At 41.2% G+C, this 24,518-nt stretch overlaps 1 protein-coding gene across 2 annotated transcripts in view; it reads right to left on the bottom strand.

Moving 5' to 3' along the window:
• The window catches only part of BMP2K (BMP2 inducible kinase), an 82,433-nt gene extending 59,111 nt beyond the window's left edge, over positions 1-23,322 (bottom strand). For both annotated transcript variants that reach the window (XM_032778105.2, XM_032778106.2), the window contains exons 1-6: positions 23,208-23,322; positions 19,977-20,082; positions 14,154-14,296; positions 13,591-13,712; positions 10,487-10,568; positions 6,020-6,152 (exon numbers count right to left, since the gene is read on the bottom strand). In XM_032778105.2, the coding sequence (XP_032633996.1) occupies positions 6,020-6,152; positions 10,487-10,568; positions 13,591-13,712; positions 14,154-14,296; positions 19,977-20,082; positions 23,208-23,264 (643 nt within the window). In that variant the 5' untranslated portion in view covers positions 23,265-23,322. The remainder of the gene's footprint in view (positions 1-6,019; positions 6,153-10,486; positions 10,569-13,590; positions 13,713-14,153; positions 14,297-19,976; positions 20,083-23,207) is intronic.
• Positions 23,323-24,518: the final 1,196 nt, after the last annotated feature.

Below are 24,518 nucleotides of genomic sequence, written 5' to 3'. Positions count from 1 at the left end.
ATTCAATATAATAAATATAAATATGGAAACACCTAATGCACTGGAGAATTAAGCATCCATCCAGCCTACATTTTTAAGCAAGGAAAAGTTAACGTATGAAGGAAAAACATTTCAGTAAAAGTTCCATTTCAATCTTCCAAAGTATTCTACACACAGCAAAAAGATTTTAAACTAAATCACTTATTTGAGTAAAAGCAAAACTGAGCAAGCAAACCTATCCATAACTGCACAAAACTTACCTTTTACATATTACAAAGAAATGCAGCCTGGAAACCAAAGAGTTACGTTTAAAGGTATGGCTCTTACACTAAACAGTAATTGGTTTCTTAAACTTCATTTTGTAAGTCTAGCCACGCCTGAAATCCTACACACTGCATCCTTTACTTTTAACGTGCTTTCATTTGCCACTGAAAATGATAATCACAAAGAATAACCAGACAAATATATAAGCCTGATTTTGTATACAGTGATATCTATAACACACTAAGCTAGTCATGTCCCATCTGTGACCTAGGCTCCAGTTATTGGCCTTGAGGGGCACCACATTAAGAAAAAATGGTATTGGACTACAAGTGAAAAATGTGTTCCCTAAACAAGTGCAATTTTACAAAATGAAGTGTTCAGAACAGACCCATCACTTCATGGAGGAGGCAGGGGCACAGTCTCACGCGACTTCCCTCCTCAGAGCTGTTGTAAGGGAGTGCTCTGAGCTGTGCTGTCCCTTCCCTGCTGCAGTTCTAACTCCATCACATCACCAAGGAGAGAAAAATTCTGACTGCTTCACTGTCTACTTCCCAGTGGAAGCCCCAGAAAGGGCAGTATAAAAGCTTCACTAGCTCTGCCTGAGCTTAAGAGTGCACTAAGCAAAATACCACTCTACTCTCCCATGCAGGGCAGACCAGGAGAAGCTGAGAAACAACACCCTGTTACAGCTCCCTAATTCTTTGCCCTGGGAGATGCCTCAACTTATGTCAGCTGGCTGTGGTCCCCAAAGGACAATACGCCAACCGGGCACAGCCCAAGTGTTCATTCCAACTCAAGTGTCCATCCCAACCGCTCACACGCTCCCTTTCCAGGAGCTATGCCTCCCTCTCCAGAGGAGCTAGCACAGACGTAGAGCTAGCAGACATCCCTACATCAGGGTAAATCCTGAACTGTGCAAAGAGAACAGTGCAGAGAATCAGCCCCAAAATATTGATTGTAGACACCTGATCATTCTGAAATAACATTTGGCCCTCGGGATTAAGAGATTGGACACTACTGTAGTAAAACGTTAGCAAATTTCTCCCTAAAAATGAGGTCTAGCTTCATTTCACATATTTGCAATAATCAAAGAGCTTAGTCAAAAGGCTGGGGAAATACCATTTAAACAAGATGGCAAGAACAGTATCAGACTGGATGGAAAAGTTGCAGTGTCACCACCAGCATGATCCTAGCCTGGTGCAAAAGTGCTGGAGATGATGGCATCAGAAGCACCTCAGAAAGAACAGTTTCAGGCATTACAAGTAGTGGCGGCAGGGGAGGAGCACGCAATTAGGACCTCAGTTCCATTAGGTTCCCCTAGGTAATAGAAGTAAAATACTGCAGCTAGGAGAAACTGTGTGCAGCCCTCCTCTGAAAGAGAGGCATCAAACAAAGCTTTTGACAAACAGGAGGTTAAGAAGATAGATGCCTATGGCTCAGAAGGATTTGGAGCCATATTTGGACTCATTCTGGATTTTCTCCTGCTAAATACATGACAAAATCACCTGTTGTCTTGCGTGAACCAAGACTACAGGATAAATTACAGTCTACTAAAGTACACATTGGTCAGAAATTTGCCAGTGAAGTCAACATTCTGAGCTCAGCATTTAACAGGTTGACAAATACAGAAAAAATTATAAAAATAGAAAAATTTCTTGAATTCTGAACAAGAAGTTTATAGCAAGGGCACTTCAGGAAACTTTGAAAGTATAATTTGCATCAGCCCAGGCTTTATCAAACAAACAGTTTTGGGTAATAGCTTTACTGACAACCTGGGAAACCAACTGAAACATGGCAACACTGACTCTAGGAATCAAGGAACGTCATAAGAAAAAGGAACTAAATAGATCTGATTTGAAAAAGAGTGATTGCATCAAATTAAAAGCAACTTTCAAGCAAGAGATTCTTCCTCATCTCTGGTGTGCACAGCAAGGACTTTGGAGTTAATTTTGATGAGAGTTCTGTTCATATTTTTTGTTACTTTTCTTCAGGTAGAAAGCAAATCAACTAATTTAAGACTGGCCTAGATGGACGTTTTCTAGAACACACCTTGCTTTATCTACAAAGAAGGCAGCACTGTTTTTATTCTTTAAAAAAAAGTGTGTGTATAGAGGTATATTTCAAGTACTTAAATAATTACTCTAAATTTATGATGTTTATGATTTAAACAAGATTTTCCCCCAGAATTTTAAAATTTTGGTTGTTTCTCTGTCCATGGTACCTTCTTCACTGAATTGATTAGAGCAGTGGTCCCCAACCTTTTCCGGGTGGCAGGTGCCAGATGACGAGCCACTGAGGACCATGGCCAGCGGACAAGCATCCGCCGAAATGCCGCCGAAAACCAGCCAGTACGCAGGCGCACATAGGCACCGTGTTGGGGAACACTGGATTAGCGCAATATAGGGCTATATTTGGGAGCACTGCAAAGAAGTGCAGGGGAAATTCTGTGCTATACCTCAGCATGGTTTTATGAGTATCTGTAGAATTTTAGTATTACCAGTGTGTTCTATAAACTCTTTTTAAAAAAGAAATGTATTTCTTGCTCCTTGCTGCAAAAGTATCCTTGCAAATATTGCATAAGTATCCGTTCAAAACATAAGTTTTTTCCAGCCTATCTGTGGTTCTGTCCAATTAAGTATCAGAGGGGTAGCCGTGTTAGTCTGGATCTGTAAAAGCAGCAGAGAATCCTGTGGCACCTTATAGACTAACAGACGTTTTGCAGCATGAGCTTTCGTGGGTGAATACCCACTTCGTCAGATGCAGGCAGGAATGAGTGACGACATTTACCCAGAATCACCCGCGACACTGTATTTCCACTACATGCATCTGACAAAGTGCGTATTCACCCACAAAAGCTCATGCTCCAAAACGTCTGTTAGTCTATAAGGTGCCACAGGATTCTCTGCTGTCCAATTAAGTTAGCTCAGGAGTAAACTCGCAATTCCTCCCTCACAAAGCAATGGTTGCTCAAAAATGTTTATTTAAAAAAAAAGACTGGCACAGTTAACTAGTTTTATTGAAGACACTATATATTACTTAGGTTCTTACACCACAACCAATGCTGAAAGTTTTCTAGATATAGTTAGTTGTCCTATCAAAAAATAATTTTGTATTTTTTTTTTGGTCCTAAATGTAAGTTTTTACCAAGGAGGAGAAGAGAAACTGTAAACAAGTGAGGAGATCTGTAGGGAAAGTCTTGAAGAAGATGAAAGATCTCAGGGTACGTCTACACTACAGGATTATTCCGATTTTACATAGACCGGTTTTGTAAAACAGATTGTATAAAGTCGAGTGCACACGGCCACACAGCACAATAATTCGGCGGTGTGCGTCCACGTACCGAGGCTAGCGTCGATTTCTGGAGCATTGCACTGTGGGTAGCTATCCTATAGTTCCCACAGTCTCCCCTGCCCACTGAATTCTGGGTTGGATCGCGCGAATGATAGTGCAAACAACAGGTCGCGGGTGGATTCTGCGGTAGAGATGTCGTTCACTCATCCGTTCGTCGCGTGAAGCAACAGAGCGCGAGGTACATTTCGGCGCCCTTTAGTTCCCTGGATTGCGCGCTGGCAGACACCAGTAGCATGGCAACCAGTGGGAGAGCCGTTTCCTTTGTCACTGTCACCGTATGTTGTACTGGAGCCGCTAACAGACAGTCTGGCGAGTCTACACAGCAGCTTCATTCGCTTTGAAGTAGCAGAGACGGTTACCATCCCTATATTACGTCTGCCCAATGGACAACTGAAATTGGCGAGTGTGGAGGATGAGACTTATCAGTCTTTGTGTACCATCTGTGCCTGTCATGGGTGCTCCTGGCTGGCCTTCGCTGAGGTTGGCCAGGGGCGGCAAAGACAAAATGGTAATGGACTCCGCGCGTATGGTCGCGTCCTTATGTATCTAAAAATAGAGTCCGGTCCTGCTAGAATATGGAAGTTTACTAGAGAATCAGGTACCAGAGAACGCGAGAAACGCGACCGCTCCCATGTCAGATCCCGCAGATATGATGAGCTGCATGCCACTTCTGGGGGGCCCCCGCAAGCTAACCCGTCGTTGCGTCCCTGCTCCCCAACCTGAGCCAGCCACGAGCACTCACGGGTGCGAGCAGACGGCTATCAGTATTTCGTACGTGAGCGCGTGCGCGCACTGGGAGGGGAGGGAGCGATGCGGTATCAGTGCCGGCAGCACCGTGTCTACCAGCAGAATGCAGTAGACATGGGTAACATTGAAAAAAAGTAAGAAACAATTTTTTCCCTTTCCATGGCGTGTGGTGGTAAATGACGAATATACCCGTGAACCACCCCGGACAATGTTTGGACCCTTCAGGCATTGGGAGACTCACCCAAGAAGCAAATACTTTCGAGACTGCGGGACTGTGGCATAGCTGGATCTCAGTCCCCCCTCCCTCCCTCCTGCCATGAGCATCTCCATTTGATCTTTGGCTTTCCCATAGCTTGTCACACAGCACTGTGCTTGTGACCTGTATCATAACCGGAATTTTTTCAAATCTTGGCATTTCGCTTAGGAACGGACTCGATAAGAACAGATTTGTCCCCCATACAGCGATCAGATCCAGTACTCCCATACAGTCCATGCTGGCGCTCTTTTTGATTTGGGACTGCATCGCCACCCGTGCTGATCAGAGCTCCACACTGGACAAACAGGAAATGAAATTCAAAAGTTCGCGGGGCTTTTCCAGTCTACCTGGCCACTGCATCCGAGTTCAGATTGCTTTCCAGAGCGGTCACAATGGTGCACTGTGGGATACCGCCCGGAGGCCAATACTGTCAATTTGCAGCCACACTAACCCTAATCCGACATGGTAATACCGATTTCAGCGCTACTCCTCTCGTCGGGAAGGAGTACAGAAACTGGTTTAAAGAGCCCTTTATATTGATATAAAGGGCCTCACTGTGTGGACGGGTGCAGGGTTAAATCGGTTTAACGCTGCTAAATTCGGTTTAAACGCATAGTATAGACCAGGCCTCAGACAGGGATGCCTTTTTTATAGAAAATTTTTAATATTTTATATTACCTAATGGATTTATGGATCACTGATTGGCATAGGCTTCTTATACCGCTTGCACGGCTTGAAGCCCGGGGACCAAGACATGCCCTGTCCCTAGACCAAGTCCCTCCAGGGACTATCAATACTACACTTAACCACTAAGAAGTACGAGAAACTACTAAACTACTATTGTTTACAGGTATATACAAGAAAAACTAGAACCACCACTGGTCAAGTCCGTTTGCTAATGCAAGAGGAGCATTCCAGCATTGTCACTGGTGGTAAGAAGGAACTGAAGGGGGGCGCCCCTGATACTGGCGCATATGCACATGACTCCAGAGGGTGCCAGAGCAAGCCCCTATGGGTACCACTGGAGGAAAAAACTTCCATCACCAGTGCAGGTGGTGAGCACACCCCACTACATGGAACGGATATGAGCAAGCACTCTAAGAACATTTTTTCCCCTTCATCAGAGCAGACAATTTTCCTTTTCAAAACATTTCCTCAATGCAATGATCCCCCTTTCTTCCCCAGCAAAACCACAGATTTACTTTGATTTCTCAAGACAGTGGAAATAAGGACTCTTCTGAACTTAGAACAAAGGTCTAAAAGTGGTGTCAAGGCACAGTTAGATTATGTTCAACCAAACCTTCAAATTCACTGATTTAAAGGACATTAACTATAAGTGCATATTGCAGGTAGGGAAGTTCACTAGTAGTAAGGTATAATAAACTCACACAAAACAATTTTAAGAGCTGCCCAGCTACTTACTTATCAAACAATGTACATTATGGGTATATCGGGAATTATCTGGAATGGTAAAATTTCCGTCACAAATAGCAACCTGACTCTCCCCAAAGGGAAGTGTGAAGAAACAAAGTTTATACAGCAAGCAGCCAAGTGCCTATAAAAAAAAAAAGTATTGTCATTGCAAAGTCTAGATGGCAACAAACTAGTGTAAAAAGTAAAACTAGATTTAATAACTAACTGAAATGCTGGTCACTATTGATCCCTGCACAGATATTGAACATGGTAGCATTTTGAGTTAACACTCCATTGACATAACTTGGGATGTAAACAATGAAATGAGATGAAGCAGTTCTACAAGTGCTTTTTGTCCCATCAACTAGATGCCAGATAGCAACAAAGCTGTTCTCAAAGAAATTCTGAGAGGAAATTTATGTCTGTTTTTTAATTTAAAAAAAAAAATTATTTTTTAATTCAGATGAACAGTTCCAATGTGTTTATACAGAGAAATTGCATGTGCAGAACCACCATCTAATCTGACAAATAAGAGTCCTCAAACTTATGTTATTTTCCCATAAACTTTTTGATGTAATCTACTCAAGATGCACCCGTCTGGGGTATGTAGAAGAAAAGTAATCATGGAGTTTTCCCATTTCAGCAATCTGAAAAAAAGTTCTTATGTCTTCATTAGGTATTACATATGTTGACAATGAAAGTGTTATATTTCATACTGTTATCAGTTTTACCCTTGCTTCATTTCCTCAGTGTTTTCAGCAGTTAAAAGTGTTGTAGCAGTGTTGGTCCCAGGATAGTGGAGACACAAGGTGGGTGAAGTAGTATCTTTTATTGGATCAACTTCTGTTGGTGAAAGAGAGAAGCTTTCAAACTACACAGAGCTCTTCTTACAGTCCAGGAAATGTACTCAGAGCATCACAGCTAAATACTAGGTGGAAAAGATTAGCATAAGCAGTTAACACACACATTGTAAGAGACTATTCCAAGTAAAGTGACCTGTGAACACCCCTGCAGTCATAGGACAAAAAAATAGGAGGGTAGAGGGTTACAGATTGTTGTAATAAGCCATAAATCCAGTGTCTTTATTAAGACCATGATTTCTAGTGTCTAGCAAGGTTACAAATTTAAGCTCCCAGGCTCATCTTTTGAAAGCATGACGCAGGTTCTCTTTGAGAATGAGGACTGAGAGGTAGATATAGAATGATTGTTGTGTGAAAAGTGTTGGCCCCTGAATGTTACGTTTGTATCTTACAACTTTTCTGTGAGTTCATTCAAGAGAGTAATGACTGTCTGGTTTCACCCACACAGCTGTTACTGAGGCATTTAGTGCACTGAATGAGGCACACCTCGTTGCCATAGGCACGTGTAGGACACATAGATCGTAAAAGGTATGTTATGGTGGGTAATGATCATCCTAGTAGCAGAGTTAACTCTGCAGGTTTTGCATCTGTTATGGCAGGGCAGGGCCAGTGCCACTTGGAGTTGATGTGTCTTGGTCTGTGGGGAGCTCGCTTCTGCTGATGAGCTTGGTGAGTCTGGGGGGTTGTTTTAATGCCAGAAAAGAGGGTTCAGAAAAGATTTTTCAAGATGGGGTCTCCATCAAGTATGGACTATAATTGTTTAATGATACCCTATACGGGTATCATCATGTGTGGGTGAAACCAGACAATCAATACACTCTCAAATTAACTCACACAGTCCTATGACTGAAAAGGTTAACATGCCCAATTCTCCTGGAACAGTATCTTAGGCCTGGTCTACACTACAGAGTTAGGTCAAGGTAAGCTGCCTTACCTAACTCTAAGGATCTCCACTAAAATTTAGCTCCCACTGATATAAGTCACCCACTACATCAACTTAACTCCACTTCTGTGAGAGGCGTAGTGCTTAGGTTGACATAGGGCAACACAGCGTCCATGCAGACACTACATTATTTACACAATAATGTAAATATTGGGCCACACATCCCTGGGCAGGGTGGGGCTGCAGCAGCGAGCCCTGCATGGCCAACAGCTCGGGCTATCAGCCCCACAGCCCCAGTTGTCAGTAACCCACAATGCCCCTGTGGTAAGCGTCTGTCTCAAATCTGGACCTTAGTGTCCAAAATCTGGGTGCTTACTATGATTCCCCCCAAGCTTGTACCAGCTTGGATCTTATCTCGCTGCCACCAGATAGGATTCTGGCTCCTATCAGCCCTCCAGTCGCCCCAACTTATCCCTGGGGGACCCCACAAGACCCAGAGCCCCCTGGGTCTCCCTATCTCATCCCCCAGCTTCCCCCCCTTTCCTTGGGTTCGCCGGAACGATGCCTTACCGATGCTCCTTGAATACAACCCAGCGAGGATAATCTACTTCCCCCTGAGGCTATGCATTCAACCTGGTTAAGCTCACACAAAGAGATTCACCCCTCCCTTTGTCTCGTAGCAGTAACTAGAGAAAAACCTCAAACACAAGAGAACAGAGTTGATTCTCTCTCTCTTTCTTTCCCCGTAACTTTTTCCCGCCCTGGGACAATAGGAAAGTAACCCACAGAACATGGGCTTTTCCCCTCCCCCCCCAGCCTGTCACAGATGTACACAGAGCTCCGGGCACAGAAATTTCTCTCCCCTTTGCCTCAATAGGAAAAGCTCCCACAAGTTTTAAAAAGAAACTTTATATAAAAAGAAAGAAAATACAGAACAATAATACTGCATTAAGAAACTCAATACAGGAATATGGCTTATAAGAAAATAGGAATAAACAGTCTGATTTAAAAGATAGCCCAATTAAACCAGTCCAGCAAATCAACACCCATGTAAATACAAATCAAAGCACATCACAGCCGATTACTTTGGTTCCTTTGTACTCACACTTGATAGTAGAATATTGGAGAGAAGATGGAGTTAGAAGAAAAGCTTGTTTACTCACAGCCGAGGAAAACAACAAAGACCCTGAGTTTCCAGTTCCCTCCCAGACTCTTAAAAAAAAATCCAGGTCTCTGATTGGTCCTCTGGTCAGGTGTTTGGTTCCCCCTTTGTCACCCTTTACAGGTAAAAGAAAATTAACCCTTACCTATCTACTTATGACAGCCCCACACAGTTCGGTCGACGGAAGCATTCCTGGTGAGGGGAGACATTGCTGACAAAGGGCACAGTGTGGACATGAAAAGCCCCAGTAATTACTGTGGTTGCTATTCGTCGACCTAACTTAGGCTGACTTAATTTTGTAGTGTAGACTTGTCCGTAGCGTGTGTGTTAAAAATCTTTTCCACCTTGAATTTAGCTGCAACTCTTTGGATGCACACTGCGATAAAGAACTCATGGCACCAAATCTCAGAGCCGGGTCTCCCCCCTCACAGGATCTCAAAGCTCAGCCTGAGCTCAAATATCTACACTGCACATTTTATAACCCTGCAGCCCAGCTCACCTGACCTGGGATAGCTGTGGTCTCTGCATATCTTTCGTGGACCTGAAGAGCTCTCCATAGCTCATAAGCTTGTCCCTTTCACCAACAGAGGTTAATACAATAAAATAATTACCTCATCCACCTTGGTCAAGTATTAGAGGGGTAGCCGTGTTAGTCTGGATCTTTAAAAAGCGATTAAAAGTCCTGTGGCACCTTATAGACTGACATATTGAAGCTTACCCACTTCGTCAGACGGATGACACGACATGCATTTGACGAAGCAGATATTCACCCAAGAAAGCTTATGCTCCAATACATCTGTTAGTCTAGAAGCTCCAATATGTCTGCCACAGGACTCTGTCACTTTTTACTCATCCACCTTGTTTTTTTAGCAATTAAAAAAAGATGTTTAACAAACAGTACCAGCTATTCATCACAAATATTTATTTTTGTATTACATACCTTATTTTCTCATTGTTACTTTTCTCCTTGAACTCAGATTATATCCAGCTGGTTATTACTGAACTTTGCACTGATTATATATAGTGTAATCAACTATAGCACTCTTCATCTTTAATGCACTCTGCAAATATTCACTAAACATCAATCATTAGTGATAACGAAATCTTATTTTTCACACTGAACCAAACATCACTGGCATGGCTGAATGCATAGGAGCTGGTCACCTATTCAGTCTGCCTTATTTAAATCATACTATAAACAGGTTTCTATTGAAGCCATTGTTAACAACTGAACAGAAGTAAGAGCAAGGGAAAATACTAATGTTAGCTACATTTTGCACTAGTAAGCTAAACAAAAAAATACGTATCTAAATAATAATTCCCCTTTTACAGTACATCATGTATGCTAATAATTTTCTGTAGGAAAAGATAAGATCATTCTCTACAGCTATTTCTCTTTATCACCATTTCCAACACACTATTTCTGTTGCAAGAAGCCACACTTTATTCGCTCACTGCAAAGCCTTTACTTTGTAATTTGAGATGTTAACTTCCCTTTTATTTTTTTTATTTTTACTTTTAACAAAGCAGAACAACTCTACAAGAATTAGACCACCTTTTACATTACTTACCCAGATATCTGCCTTGGTAGTAACTGGCTTTCCTCCATAAAGATTGATCATTTCAGGAGCTCTGTATGACAGTGTTGTATACCTAGCAGAAAATAAGTCAAGTGGAACTGAGATGAAATGGAAGATTTGCAGTATACCTTTATTACCCACCATTCATATGCTAATACACACTAATCATTTTTAATATGGATAACTGTCCACTACAGATTACTGACAGACTATGTAAAATAAAATCATAGACTTTAAGGTCAGAAGGGACCATTATGGTCGTCTAGTCTGACCTCCTGCACGAAACAGGCCACAGAATCTCACCCACCCATTCCTGTATCAAACCCCTGACCTATGTCTGAGCTACTGAAGTCCTCAAATCGTGGTTTAAAGACTTCAAGGTGCAGAGAACCCTCCAGCAAGTGACCCGTGCCCCATGCTGCAGAGGAAGGCGAAAAACCTCCAGGGCTTCTGCCAATCTGCCCTGGAGGAAAATTCCTTCCCGACCCCAAATATGGCGATCAGCTAAACCCTGAGCATGTGGGCAAGACTCACCAGCCAGCACCCAGGAAAGAATTCTCTGTAGTAACTCAGATCCTACCCCATCTAACATCCCATCACAGGCCACTGGGCATATTTACCGCTAATAGTCAAAGATCAATTAATTGCCAAAATTAGGCTATCCCATCATACCATCCCCTCCATACACTTAACAAGCTTAGTCTTGAAGCCAGATATGTCTTTTGCCCCCACGGCTCCCCTTGGAAGGATGTTCCAGTACTTCACTCCTCTGATGGTTAGAAACCTTCGTCTAATTTCAAGTCTAAACTTCCTGATGGCCAGTTTATATCCATTTGTTCTAGTAAGTCATTGCAGCATTCCTCAACAACAAGCGATGCTGTGTAGATTGATCACTGACCATTTATGGGGATATGGCAGTAGACATGCTGCTCATAGGTCAACTAAAGTTTTTGTTTTATGGAAAGAATTTTCTGCTGTTTTTCTATACTCTTAGAAGAATTACAACAAGTTACAACTATTGCAAAACAAATACACCAAGTTTATGAACACACACAAAAAAAAAATTTGTCTAAGGTATCAACTGGAACACCTGATTTTAATAAAATCAGGGAAATGATCAACATTTAGTTCTTGTTACAGATTATCTTTGGAAGCAGCTAAGAAAAACTATTCCTAAATTACACCTAAGATTGTGGCATTTTAACTTCTCATTTTTTAACTGAATAGGCATTTTAACACTACTCTAAAGGTATTACATATTAACAGATCAGTGCCCTGTTGAAGTTCTTAGCAACATGAAGCTAATGCTAGAAATATGGAGCAAGGAAAGAGAAAAGATGGAGATAGAAAAGCCAAGAGTGATTTTTCAGAGCAGTACATCTACTACTATTTTTTGGTAACTTTTCTTGATAAATATTGCACTCAAAGCCAAAGCCAAACTCAGATGCTGAAGTTGCATCTTTGAACTGATTCTTGCTAGTTAAAAACAAAGTATATTCCAGGATATTGAGTCTCATATTTGCAAATAACTGTGTGTTTATAAAATGTAATGCAGCATTTCCAAATATATGTATCCTAAATAGTAGTTTCAAAAAGGTTTACATTTTCCATTTAAGTCCTGAATAATACATAGCTACACTCTAGCATCAACTATCTTTAGCAGGCAAGAAAAACAAACAAATTTTAAACTTTAACATATATACGTCTCTGATTAAACAAAGTGGAAATGGCATGGGTGTTACTGGATCCATCATTAGGATAGATCTAGATAAGGGGTGGCCAACTTGTGGCTCCAGAGCCACATGCGTCTTCAGAAGGTAATATGCAGCTCCTTGTATGGTCACCGACTCCAGGGCTGGAGCTACAGGTGCCAACTTTCCAATGTGCCTTGAGGTGTTCACTGCTCAACCCAGAGCTCTGCCACAAGCCCTACCCCCACTCCACCCCTTCCCCTCAGCCTGCAGTACCCACACTCCTCTCCCACACAGCCTCCTGCAAGTGACAAAATAGCTGATTGGGAGGTGTAGGGAGGGAGGGGGAGGCGCTGATTGGCAGGGCTGCCGGTGGGTGGGAGGTGCTGGGAGAGGGGGCGGGGGAGCTGATGAGGGGCTGCTGACACACTACTGTGGCTCCTTGGCAATGTACAGTGGTAAATTCTGGCTCCTTCTCAGGCTCAGGTTGGCCACCTCAATCGAGACCTTAAAGTAAGTTAGTATGAAGCCTTTTTCCAGTGTCAGCAATCACGCAGGCAGATTGAGCTGGCTCTTATTAGTTGTCTTTCAATAATATCCAGATATCTCAACACAGGATCAGGGCTTCACTGTGCTAACAAACTTGCACTTCAAATAACTCTGAATCTAAGGTCTCACAATTTTGCAATTAACAACGTGTTGGTACAGTAGTTCACTTTTATGCTGTAAACTGCAGGTCAAGGGCCTAAATAAGAATAGCGAGGCTTAGAACACTGCAGCTTATTAGGGGGAAAGAGCTGAGACAGTAAAAGTAACGCAAGGTTGCATATATTCTAAGTGAAATGTATTATCTGGAGGCATCAAACTTTTTGTAATTACAGGTCTGTAGCATCTTACGCTGGGGTTATGTTCTGCAATCAGCGCGTAAAGCGAAAACCGCGTATAGTCAAAATTACATTGAGTGTGATCGCGGGCAGAATCACCCACACTACAGGTACAGTATTAAAATTGTTATTTTTCCTTTTTTGTTTTTGCCAACTGCGTAAAGCTGAAATTGCGCATGTTAAAAGTGCGTAAGATGCGACAGACCTGTACATTCTACTGTTAGTACAGTCACTTTAAATTTTGCAGGAATTGTCTGTAGGTTAACTGAAATAGCATCAACATTACCAGATATTCCTACTATCTTGCTATGCCTATTTTAGGTATTGGCATAGCCCCAATCATCACTAAGGAAGTGGAAAAAACATTACTGTTAACAGGAGTTGTGCACTTAAATCACTTTGAACACTAATTTGTTCCTAGCTAGGCTCTTATGTTTCCATTAATGTATAACATGTAATAAGTTCTGTGCTGCTAAGAAAATTAATTAGTGCTTATGAATAGCCATTTAAGTGAACTTACTTTTTAATTTCTTCTTCAACTACATTAACACCATCTTTCTGAGGATTAAGGAATTTGTTAGTTGCACTGCCAAAGTCACAAAGGACATAGTTTCCATTGTCATTCAACAAAATATTCTCTACCTTAAAAGGAAAAATGAAACAAACAATCAGGTAAACTGAAACTGAAAAATGAAAAAAACAGGGTAGCGACCAGTTTTATAGAAAGCAGCTAAAGTCTTCCCTCTAATTTTCAGTTAGTGATGACAAGCCTGCCATGTACTAATATCCTGAAAATTCAAAAGAAAATTTAGCATTAATAGTACAACTATAACCCGATCATTATCTCATTAGGCCATCACTAGTGCCAAAACCTGTTCTACAAGAATGTGATGCCTAACCTACCTAACATTTTTCATTTAATCTTCTGGGTACAGTTCTGCAGACAGACTTTGTTCCCCTCCCCTTATATAAGTGGGCAGCTTTTGCACACTATGAGATGTCTTCCACATGACAAGCCATCTTTTGACAGCTGCTCAGTAGCAGCAAACGTTTTAGCTCAATACCTTGTACTGGAATTCTTACCTTCAGGTCCCGGTGAACTATTGGGGTTTTGCAGTGATGCAACCTGGCAACAGCTTCACAGGTGTCACAAAATATCCTCAGTACTTCTGGCTCAGTAAAGCCTGTCTGAAGTCTCTGATTCATCTGATTCACGACTTGCCCCGCTACAGTAGAAACATAACTTGTAAAAGTAACAACTCTTTTTAACGATCTTTCAAAATGTTGTGTGGCCTTTAAATCAAACAAAGTTTGAGATTCTATTTAAAATCTTACCTACATGCACTATAGCCAATCAAAAATTTTCAACCTCTTGTCAAAAAATTAAACAAGTTCTTAAATCAACCATTCTTGCTGTTTTCCAAACAGGGCTAATACAACCCCCACCCCCATACATCTACAGAACAGGCAGAGTTAGTTACCCTTAATTTTATTAATTCCTAATAAGAATCCACTGCTCCAAACAGAAGAAATTCAGTGTTCAACCCCACTCAATGGTGGCAAAAGGAATTTTTGGAACTGAAATCTGAAACCTCCCCACACGAACACACTTGCTAACCTTTCCCAAATCCTTCCAAAGCTGAGAAGACACAAAAACTACAAAGCCTATTATAATTTGGATGTACAGAAATAAGCCACCATTACGCAGATGTCACTATTGCAATATTTGACATCTGACATCGCTTCTTCACCTGCCTAAACAAAAACTAGTTGATAAATATAGGGAAAGTATGTCCTAAGAATTCGAGTCATATTAGGGAGGAAAAATTACACAAGAAATCTGTTGTTTTTCCTCTCCTATTGGATTCACTACCCTAGACAGGAGTCCTAATTCATGAAAAGTAACACTCAACCATCATATAGGGAAAGTAATAGGAGTACCAGTGCAAAGAGTATCACAATAACAAACGGTTGTAGGACATGTTCTAGGACATGTTCCAGCTCAGCTGAAAGCTACGGGGCTGCATGCAGGAATCAATAGGTGAAAGTTCTCTGGTCTGTTTTTTTATATACAGAAGGTCAGACTAGATGATCATAATACTTTTCGGTCCTTAATATCTATGACTCAGTGACAAAAGTGACCACTGTGTAACTGTGCCAGAAATTAGAATTAAACAGAATAGGAAGACACAATGGAGACTATTCAGCAGTCTTTGAACTCAAGATTTCCGCATGCAAAAGGAGTAATTTTCTCTAACACAAAATTTTATTTTTTAAAATGTACATCTTTATTCTGAAAAGCATGGACAGCTGACAGATCTGTTGCTCAAAAACTACTATCTGAAGAAACCAATTCACTTTTTCTATTTCAGAAAGAATATATTGACCAAATCACAATGTTGCAGGAATTTTTCAGAGAAGACTTATCTTTCTCCCTCTACTATATTACATATCTCTGGCAGAATGAGCACCAAACTCTCAGAGGAAGTTCTTGGATTACTAGTAATCTCTGGTGATCACAGAGTCATTTCTTGCACTATATTCCACTAAAGTGGAAAAAATAAAGAGAAAACTTGTTTCCCAGAGACAACTCCCTTTTAAAAGGATCTCACAGAGAACCAAAGAGAAAACATCTATTATCCTCAGTGCAAGCAGACATACTGGAAGGAAGGTGTAGTCAGTTCAGCAACTGTACCTCCAGAGAGGTTTCAGAGAGCTCGATTCAGACACCAATACCTATTAATTATGACTTCAAAGCAGCGGATCAAATGAGAAATGAATTTATAATTAGCTCAATTTTCTACTCCATCTATACTGCAATCAAGTTAAACTTACATTTAGAAACAGAAGTTTTTTAATTGCTCATCATATCACAGAATCAGAGTACCAGGGTTGAAAGGGACCTCAGGAGGTCATGTACTCCAATCTCAGGACCTCAGGAGGACCTCAGGAGGTCATGTACTCCAACCCCCTGCTCAAAGCAGACAGATTTTTGCCCCAAATCTCTAAATGGCCCCCTCAAGGATTGAACTCACAACCCTGGGTTTAGCAGGCCAATGCTCAAACCACTGAGCTATCCCTACCCCCTCATGGTATACTTAGGGCCCTTCGTTTTCAGTTATTTTATTTTTCTGAAGAATATATCTGTTTATTAATACAACAAAAACAGGTGAAAATTGGAGGAAAACATTTAATATTTCTGCACAAATATCAGGGTTGATTTTGGTGGACAGAAGGACGGGGGAAAGTATTCAGTAGATTAATGCTTTGATGAATGGAACTCAATGCGGTTTGCTGCAGAAGTAAAACAGAACTCAAAACATAATGCCAACTATGCGTTTAAGAAAAATCTCTCATCCCAAAATAAAACTTTTCATTTGAATAAAGTTTACTGTTGTAGATTTAGAACCGTTAGCCTATAAATATTTACTTTAGTAATTGAGCCACACCATTTGCAGTGCATACACTCAACTTCATCCTTTTCTCCCTTTTTTTTTTAAACCAAAAAACCCCTTTTGAATACTTCCTTATGCTCCAAAATGTATTCCGATACAGATTTTCCCCATTTTAGTATGTCAGAGCTTTAAACTGTTAGCAGATAACAGCTTGAAATGTATACATGCTGGGCGTGAGATTCATTAGTATGTTCAGATGCATATGCACTTCAGGAGCTTGAATGCATGTCTGCTCATTTATTGTATGCGTCTTCCAGACTAATACATAAACTTACTTCAACAGGCACCTTTGCATATACACACACAGACTAATGTATTATTGTAATACATATCTCATGCAATATATTGTATTTTCCTAATAAATCAAGTTATATTATATATATATATAAATGATACAAACATAGGGTGAAAGAAAATCAGAAAAACCCAAAGAACACTTTTAGTAAAACCTGTGGTTGGTTGGTTTGGGGTTTTTTTTTTTGTTTTTTTTTTTTATAAAAATCAGTTTACACCGATAATGAAGGGGCTTAATTATACTACACATAGAATACTTTCTTTTATGAGATTATGAGCCTTACTTTCAGATGCTAGGAAAATGTAGATCCTACTAGTTTCAAAACCACAGTTCTTATAACACAAGAATGGCCCTACCAGGTCAGACCAAAGGTCTATCTAGCCCAGTATCCTGTCTTCCGACAGTGGCCAATGCCAGGAGCCCCAGAGGGAATGAACAGAGCAGGTAATCATCTAGTGATCCATCCCCTGTCGCTCATTCCCAGCTTCTGGCAAACAGAAGGGGAAAAAAATCAAGTAGTATCAGTTTACTTAGCTTACATTAATATCAGCAAGTGGACAAGCCATAAATTTTTAAGATTTTACATACTGAAATTCAAAAGTTTAAATCTCAGAAGTGTGCAAAATCAAAACACTACTCAAAATTTGAGCTGAATTGGTGAAATGAGTCAAGAGAGTCAATTTTTAGATGAACAGTTGCAAACTATACTTATGCTATACAAACAGTTTTAATAGTGTCTTTTAAACATGTCTGCAGTGTTGTTATAGCTGTGTTGGTCCAAGAATACTAGAGGAAAAAGTGGATGAGCTGCGTGGAGCTTGAAAGCTTGTCTCTTTCACCAACAGAAGTTGGTCCAATGAACGATATTACCTCAGGAACTATTAAAACTGCAAAGTGAAACATTCAGAAGCCCTACTTATGCACTGAACAAGGCAAGAGTCTGAGCAAGGGTAGTATGTGATCATGTAAATAAAGGCTGTGTCTCCCTTAATGCATTTTGATAAACAGAAGCTGCACAAATAGCAACCGGAATTCTACTGTTTTGGTAATCTGAGTGCTCAACTTCACAACCTTAAAATCCTTTCAACAGTTTTTTTCATGTAATTTCCTCAGTTTTCAATTTTTTAAAACCACCAAGCAACATCAGGTGCAACTGTACCAAGATCCTGTACGGATTTTCAACAGGATATGAACCCAGAAGCTTCACATCCATGTCACACTTTCTACCATCTCAACTGAAATAAAATGGAGTTAATGAATCTATACCAACCTAGGTAAAATTCTGAGACAGTGTAGCTAAGTGGATGAGACCTGGTCTGCCTTACTGGAAAAGTGACCTTGTGCAAACTCTCAGTAAGACCTTTTATATGATAAATCCTACCTTAAGAAGGGGGAAGGTATCAGGTCTTGTTCATTGAGCACTACGAAAAGTAGCAGTATTAGTGGAAAAGCATGGTCTTCTGGCCCCCTCTCCTAAACTAAAGATGCTTTTTGATAGGGAAAACAAGAGCAATATCCACAACTGCATCACCTATGTTATCCCTTGAGGTTTAGTTCTGTACAGAACAATGCAGGAGCTTTCTTAGTCTTGTGACTTAGACTAAGTGATCAGCATCCCCTAAACCAAGTACATAAAGGTGCGGAAAAGTTTAAGAACTATAGTTACCTAACTAAACTAAGTACAACAAGAGAAAAGGTAGCTGGAAATCTGAGGGGTACAGCAGACATTCTCTTTACCCTCAGTCACCAGGAGAAGTAGTAAATTCAGGCTGTAAATGTTGAGCACTATGGAGGCAGCACTCACATGGCTCCCAATTAGCACAGCTTTCTAGAAAGTTGCAGAAGCATACAACAGAGTGCCTCACAGCAACAGTGAGAATACACACAAGCTACAACAACAACGCAGAATCTGGCTGGTCTTTCAAAACAGAGATCCAAGGATATCATGTCAGGCAGTTCACAGAAGGCCAACTGACAAGCACTTTACTCTCACTCACTGGTTCTACTGGCAGTGCAGATAAAGGCCAAATACCCTCAAAGGGAAGGCACCTGAAGCATTTTATTTTCACATGGACCAGACACAGTGACTTTGAAATCCAAGCATTTCTCTAGATTTGCCATAACTGGATCCTAACACTTTTCAAAATTTGAGCTAAACTACCAGAATAGATTTCTATATAAAAGGGGAAAAACCCAAACTATACTAGTAAATTTAAGAAACTAGATATTTGAAAAAGGGAATGATTCTGAAGCCACTTGTATTGCCTAAAACAAAAAGAATGGTTATAGATCAGGACACGAGACACCATTATTTGGACCTCCATGGCCTCCACCCTCCACTGAATAAACCGACTTAAAACAATTTAAGGAATCAGTATGATGAGACCGCATGTAGCCTTACAGTTCATTATCTGGAGCAGCAGTTTCATGAGTGAAAAGATATTCAGTTTTGCAAAGTCTTCAATCCCAAATCAATGTACAAACATATTTTGAGATTTGTTAGAGAGAACAAGGAACTGGGACACTTTATATACACCTCTACCCCGCTATAATGTGACCTGATAAACATGGGTTCATGTATAGCGCGGTAGCACTGAGGCTCCAGCGGCGCTTTAAAGGGCCCAGGGCTCTGCCTGCTGCAGGGAGCCCTGGACCCTTTAAATCACTGTTAGAGCCCTGCCACCCCTATCCCGGGGCTGTGGCAGCGGGGCCCCACCAGTGATTTAAAGGGCCTGGGGCTTCCCACAGCGGCTGGAGCCCAGAGCTCTTTAAATCACCGCCGGAGCCCTGCGGCCCCTACCCCGATATAATGGAGTTTCAGCTATAATGCGGTAGGGATTTTTGGCTCCACATAACCCCGTTATAGCAGGGCAGAGGTGTATTTATGTAAACATTTATTTTTCCCCCTCTTTTCTGGTTAGACCTTGATATAAAGCAGTGTAGGATGAGCTTTTCAATATTCCAAGATTCATTCTTTCTAACACTTAAGAACAAAATCAAGTGTGATGGTGTTTTCAGTGGTCTTGACCTTAATTAAGAAGATAAGTGTGTTTTTTGCCAAAATACATATCATATCTTAGGAGATAACCCTAGACTCTAACTTTAAGAATGCTTTACTTATGTTCATAAAAATAAGAAATCCAGCAGTTTACTTACCTCGACAATATTCCATTAAGATGAGCACCTCCCACACATTGTCGCTAACAGAATTAACAGCACAATCTAAATAGCCTACAATATTCTTGTGCCCAGAGAGTTCTTTCTGAAACCGAAAAAAAATCAAATCACATTTGGAATAATTAACATTTAAATAAAGTCTAGAAAGTATAAAGATAAATCTGTATAGAGACAGGAGAATTCTTGTGAATGGAGTCTTTCATCTCTACACCATGCTTGAAAAGTCCCAGGTAACTGTTAAAAAAGCATTCTAATAGCTGCTTAGGAGCTTATGTCAAGTGAGTAGGTATCGACTACAATTCCCAGGGGAAAGGTGCCCACATTAAAGAAAATATTAACAGTCAACCCCATCTTAGACTCTGCTAAGCACTAAGAATCAAACAGAGCATAAACATAATTCCTCCAAAAGACAGGACAGTGTGAACATGCTTGGATTGCCACTATTTATGCTGCACCCAAACAGGTAGTCAGGTTTAATTTACAATACTGACAGTTTGGCAACTTGATAAACACTAAGCTCATTTCAAAAGAAAAATGTTCTCTGTGAATTTCATCATTAAGAAACTCCAAAAGGTTAAAATTTAACAGCTATACTGCAAACATTAATGGACTGTGTGTTACATTAAAAAGGACTAATGGAAAATAAGTCAAAATCCAGGCAACTTGATCCATGCCTACTACAAAGTTAACACATGGTCAGTCTCCAGAACTGTCACAATCCTTGACTCTAAGAGGACTAGTGGAAAGTTATGAGAGCTTTCCCTCACAAACCATGTGACAGTTACACCACATGAACCTTCAGTGGGTGCAGAAGCTGCTTTTTATAATTAGAAACAAGGAGCTCCACCTCTAATGTACCCTACTAGAGAAAAACCTGATCAGGGAACCATTTATTAGGGTCCAAAAACAGCTCATACTATGACAGCACTCTTTTCAAGTTACAACAACTCCTCGCTTAATATTGTAGTTATGTTCTTGAAAAATGCAACTTTAAGCAAAATGATGTTAAGCGAATCCAATTTCCCCATATGAATTAATGTAAATGGGGGGGGAGGGGGGAGATTAGGTTCCAGGGAAATTTTGTTCACCAGACAAAAGACTATATATAAAAGGAGACCGCCCTTGGATATGAGAGACCAGGGTTCAAATCCCGGTTGGTACCCAACTTTCCAGTAGGGGTCCTTGGGCAAAAGACCCCCTAACGCTTCACCTGCCTACCTCAAATATGAGAGTGACACGAACTAGGAGAGTCATGCCGGCTCGGACGTCGCCCAGATTAACAAGGTCCGTGCCAGATGCTGAGGAACCAGGACAATCTGACGATAAGTGGGCTACTGGAACAAACCATTCATGGACAAGACAAGAGGATCTGGAATTGATGGAATGCTGCTACAATAGTAGACCTAATGAGAGGGGATATATGAAACGTATGAGGGGACTATGGATGGACAAAAGATCTACATCCACACTTACTGAGAAATAGCTAGTTACCCAACGCTTCAACATAGTAAAGAGGAAGCTGCTCTCACAGCTTGAGATAGACCAACTCCACATTACATCCCAGACTCAAGAAGAACGAACCCTCTCCCCAAGAAAAGAAACCTGGGAAGAAGCAAGTCGGAAGTGCAGCCCACACCGTGAAGCTGAAACTCTCACTGCCACCCACCTGCCACTGCATGAGCACGGCAGCCTGAATATGAGGCATAAGATCATGAGAGAACTAGCTACAGTCAATCCTCGAGACCCGAATTACCAAGGCTCAGTGGAGGAAATAACCATCAGAATAGTATGTTAAGAAGATGCCAAATAGAGCCCTCATCGACAATCCCTACTACCGACCATAAATTCAAACCAATTGCAACTGGTATACGCTAACAGCCTCGTGTAATACCTGGATGATGCTTGCGCTACACGATCAAGAAGGAACAGTATGTACCCACGCTGACTGGACAAATGAGGTTGGATGATAAGATCAAGGCGACTAGGAGAGAAGTTAGTCAGCTGGTGGAACTGACTACAGAAGGGTGTAGAGATTAAGGATAAGACTCGGCTACTGAAAAAATACAAGGGGCCTGACTCCATCTGAAGCCCTAGAGACTGCTAACAAAGGCTAACAGGCACTGGCTACCAGGCTTAAGGAGATACACTAGAGAAGCGAGGCCAAAAAAGTAAAATGCCCTGTTCTCCAAAGAACCATCCAAGGTGTACTCCAAACTGCAGTGGCAACAAGCACAATAACAGCAGAGCCACCACCGCAGCAGAGACTGAACAGTACTGGAAGAACATAAGGGAGAAAGAGAAAGACTCATAACACCAGTGCAGAAGTGGCTGCAAAAGGACCTGAGAACAGAGCACAGCAATCTCCCAGAAACAGAAAACCAGTCACCATCACAGTAGATAAGACATCGCAGCAGCGGGTCAAGAACACATGAAAGAGCTGGACAGGCACCTGGACCAGACATGATCCACAGCCTACTGGCTAAAGAAACCTAAACAGCAGTGGCATCTGAACGGCCTATCCAGCATGTCAGATGAAGCCCGTTGCTAGCAGCAGGCTCCCCACCCAAACTGGCTAACACAAGGAAGGAGCAGCGTGATCATGGAAAGACCGCCTGCAAGGGAACAGAACCTCGCCAACACGCCAGGTCATAAACGTCTGCTCCCCACAACAATGGAAAGGTCCTAATCAGTAGGCATCATAACCGCAAGCTAGCAGGACGCGTATGGGCCAAACTACATGAGCACAGCTCAGAAAGGCCCTGGGACAACACCAGAGGCTCAAAACACCAGTTGCTCATAGAATAGAGCAGTCGCCCAAGACTCAATGTCTAAAGACAGACTAATTTGAGCACAGCCTGGATTGACTACAGGAAAGCCTATGACTCAATGCCGCACACGTGGATCTGTGAATGTCTGGCGCTATACAAAGTCAATAGGACACTAAGGACCTTCCTCAAGAACTCAATGGGACTATGGAAGACAACACTGGAAGTCAACTCAAGGCAGCTTGCACAAGTGGCCATCAAGTGCGACATATACCAAGGTGATGCACTGTCCCCGCTGCAGTTTTGCATAGGCTTAAACCCCCTCAGCCAGATAATCACAAGGACTGGATACGGGTACAGGTTCAGGAGTGGAACTACCATCAGCCACCTCCTCTACATTCAAATCCAGGCCTGCTATATACCATCAAATAGCTGCTTTACTTACCATAATTGTTATTTCTCTTTTGCAAACGTTGAGGTCAGGCACATTATTAACATACATTCGTTTCAATGCACAGCGTACTCCACCATGGGTACGCACCAGGAACACAGTGGAAAAGCCACCTGAGGAAAAAAATTACAGAAAAGTCAGACCACTTGAGTTTCCATTATTCCAGCAGTTCTCAAACTTTTGTACTGGTGACCCCTTTCACACAGCAAGCCTCTGAGTATGACGCCCCCTTATAAATTAAAAACACTTTTATATTTAACACTAATATAAATGCTGAAGGCAAAGCATGGTTTGGGGGTGGAGGCTGACAGCTTGCAACCCCCCATGTAACAGCCTCACGACCTCCTGAGGGGTCCCACCCCCAGTCTGAAAACCCCTGCATTATTCCTTTAAAAATATAACATTTTTTTAATCAAGTAGGAAGTCACTGACGCTTTGGTCCTCTTGTAATTGTACTTAATTCTTGGTTAACAATTTAAGGCTCCTATGATATATGTTATGCAGTGCTATTGGCTGAAAAAATGTTTATTTCACATTAATGTTAGTCTGTCAACTCCAGCAACTTGTAACTGTTGCCATCTGCAGATGACAGTAATGAAACTTTTCTGAGAGGTTTAATCCAGGATGACCAGTGACACGTTTTATTTTTAATTCTATTCTTATTCACAATTTTTGAGCTTTATTTGGCAAATTCACCTCATCCTTCATCAAGTACATAACCTACACTCAAGTTCAGGAAATTCTTTTGGCATCCTAGAAGCTACAGTGGTAAGCAAAGTATCCAGAGAACTGTTAAGATAAAGCCTGTAAAAAGGTCACAAACTTGAAAGATACTTGCTAACTGAATTTTTCACACAATGTAAGTGACAATTTAAATTTAATCTGCTTTTACTCTGTTGATCCTCTTAGCAACACATATGTACATCTGAGAATGAAATTAAACTCCCCCTTCATCAGTCAAATCCGCCCCCATCTAAATGCAACATTAGGAAATGCACATTTCAGTTTCAAGTATTACACACACTTGAGTCATCCTGCCAATTTTTGTGCATTTTTGTTTTTTCTCCTCACCTGGCTATGATAAGAACCATACAACTGTACAGGAAAAAAAAAACAGTGAAACTGCATATGCACAAAGTGCTTTCAAATGCACTAAACCAACAAAAAACCCTTTTCCCTCTCTAATCTTCACTACAGCAATCTTAGGGGCTATTTGTAACAATAGTAGATTTGAAAAATATTCAAAGGTGTGATTTTCAAGTCTGTAGTGTTTTCAAGTCCACATCTTTCCCATGCTTCTAGGCA

Source organism: Chelonoidis abingdonii, chromosome 5, assembly GCF_003597395.2.
Source record: "Chelonoidis abingdonii isolate Lonesome George chromosome 5, CheloAbing_2.0, whole genome shotgun sequence".
NCBI classification, from domain to species: Eukaryota; Metazoa; Chordata; order Testudines; family Testudinidae; genus Chelonoidis; species Chelonoidis abingdonii.
The sequence above is the reverse complement of the archived record's forward strand: the minus strand, read 5'-3'. Positions and strand labels throughout refer to the sequence as shown.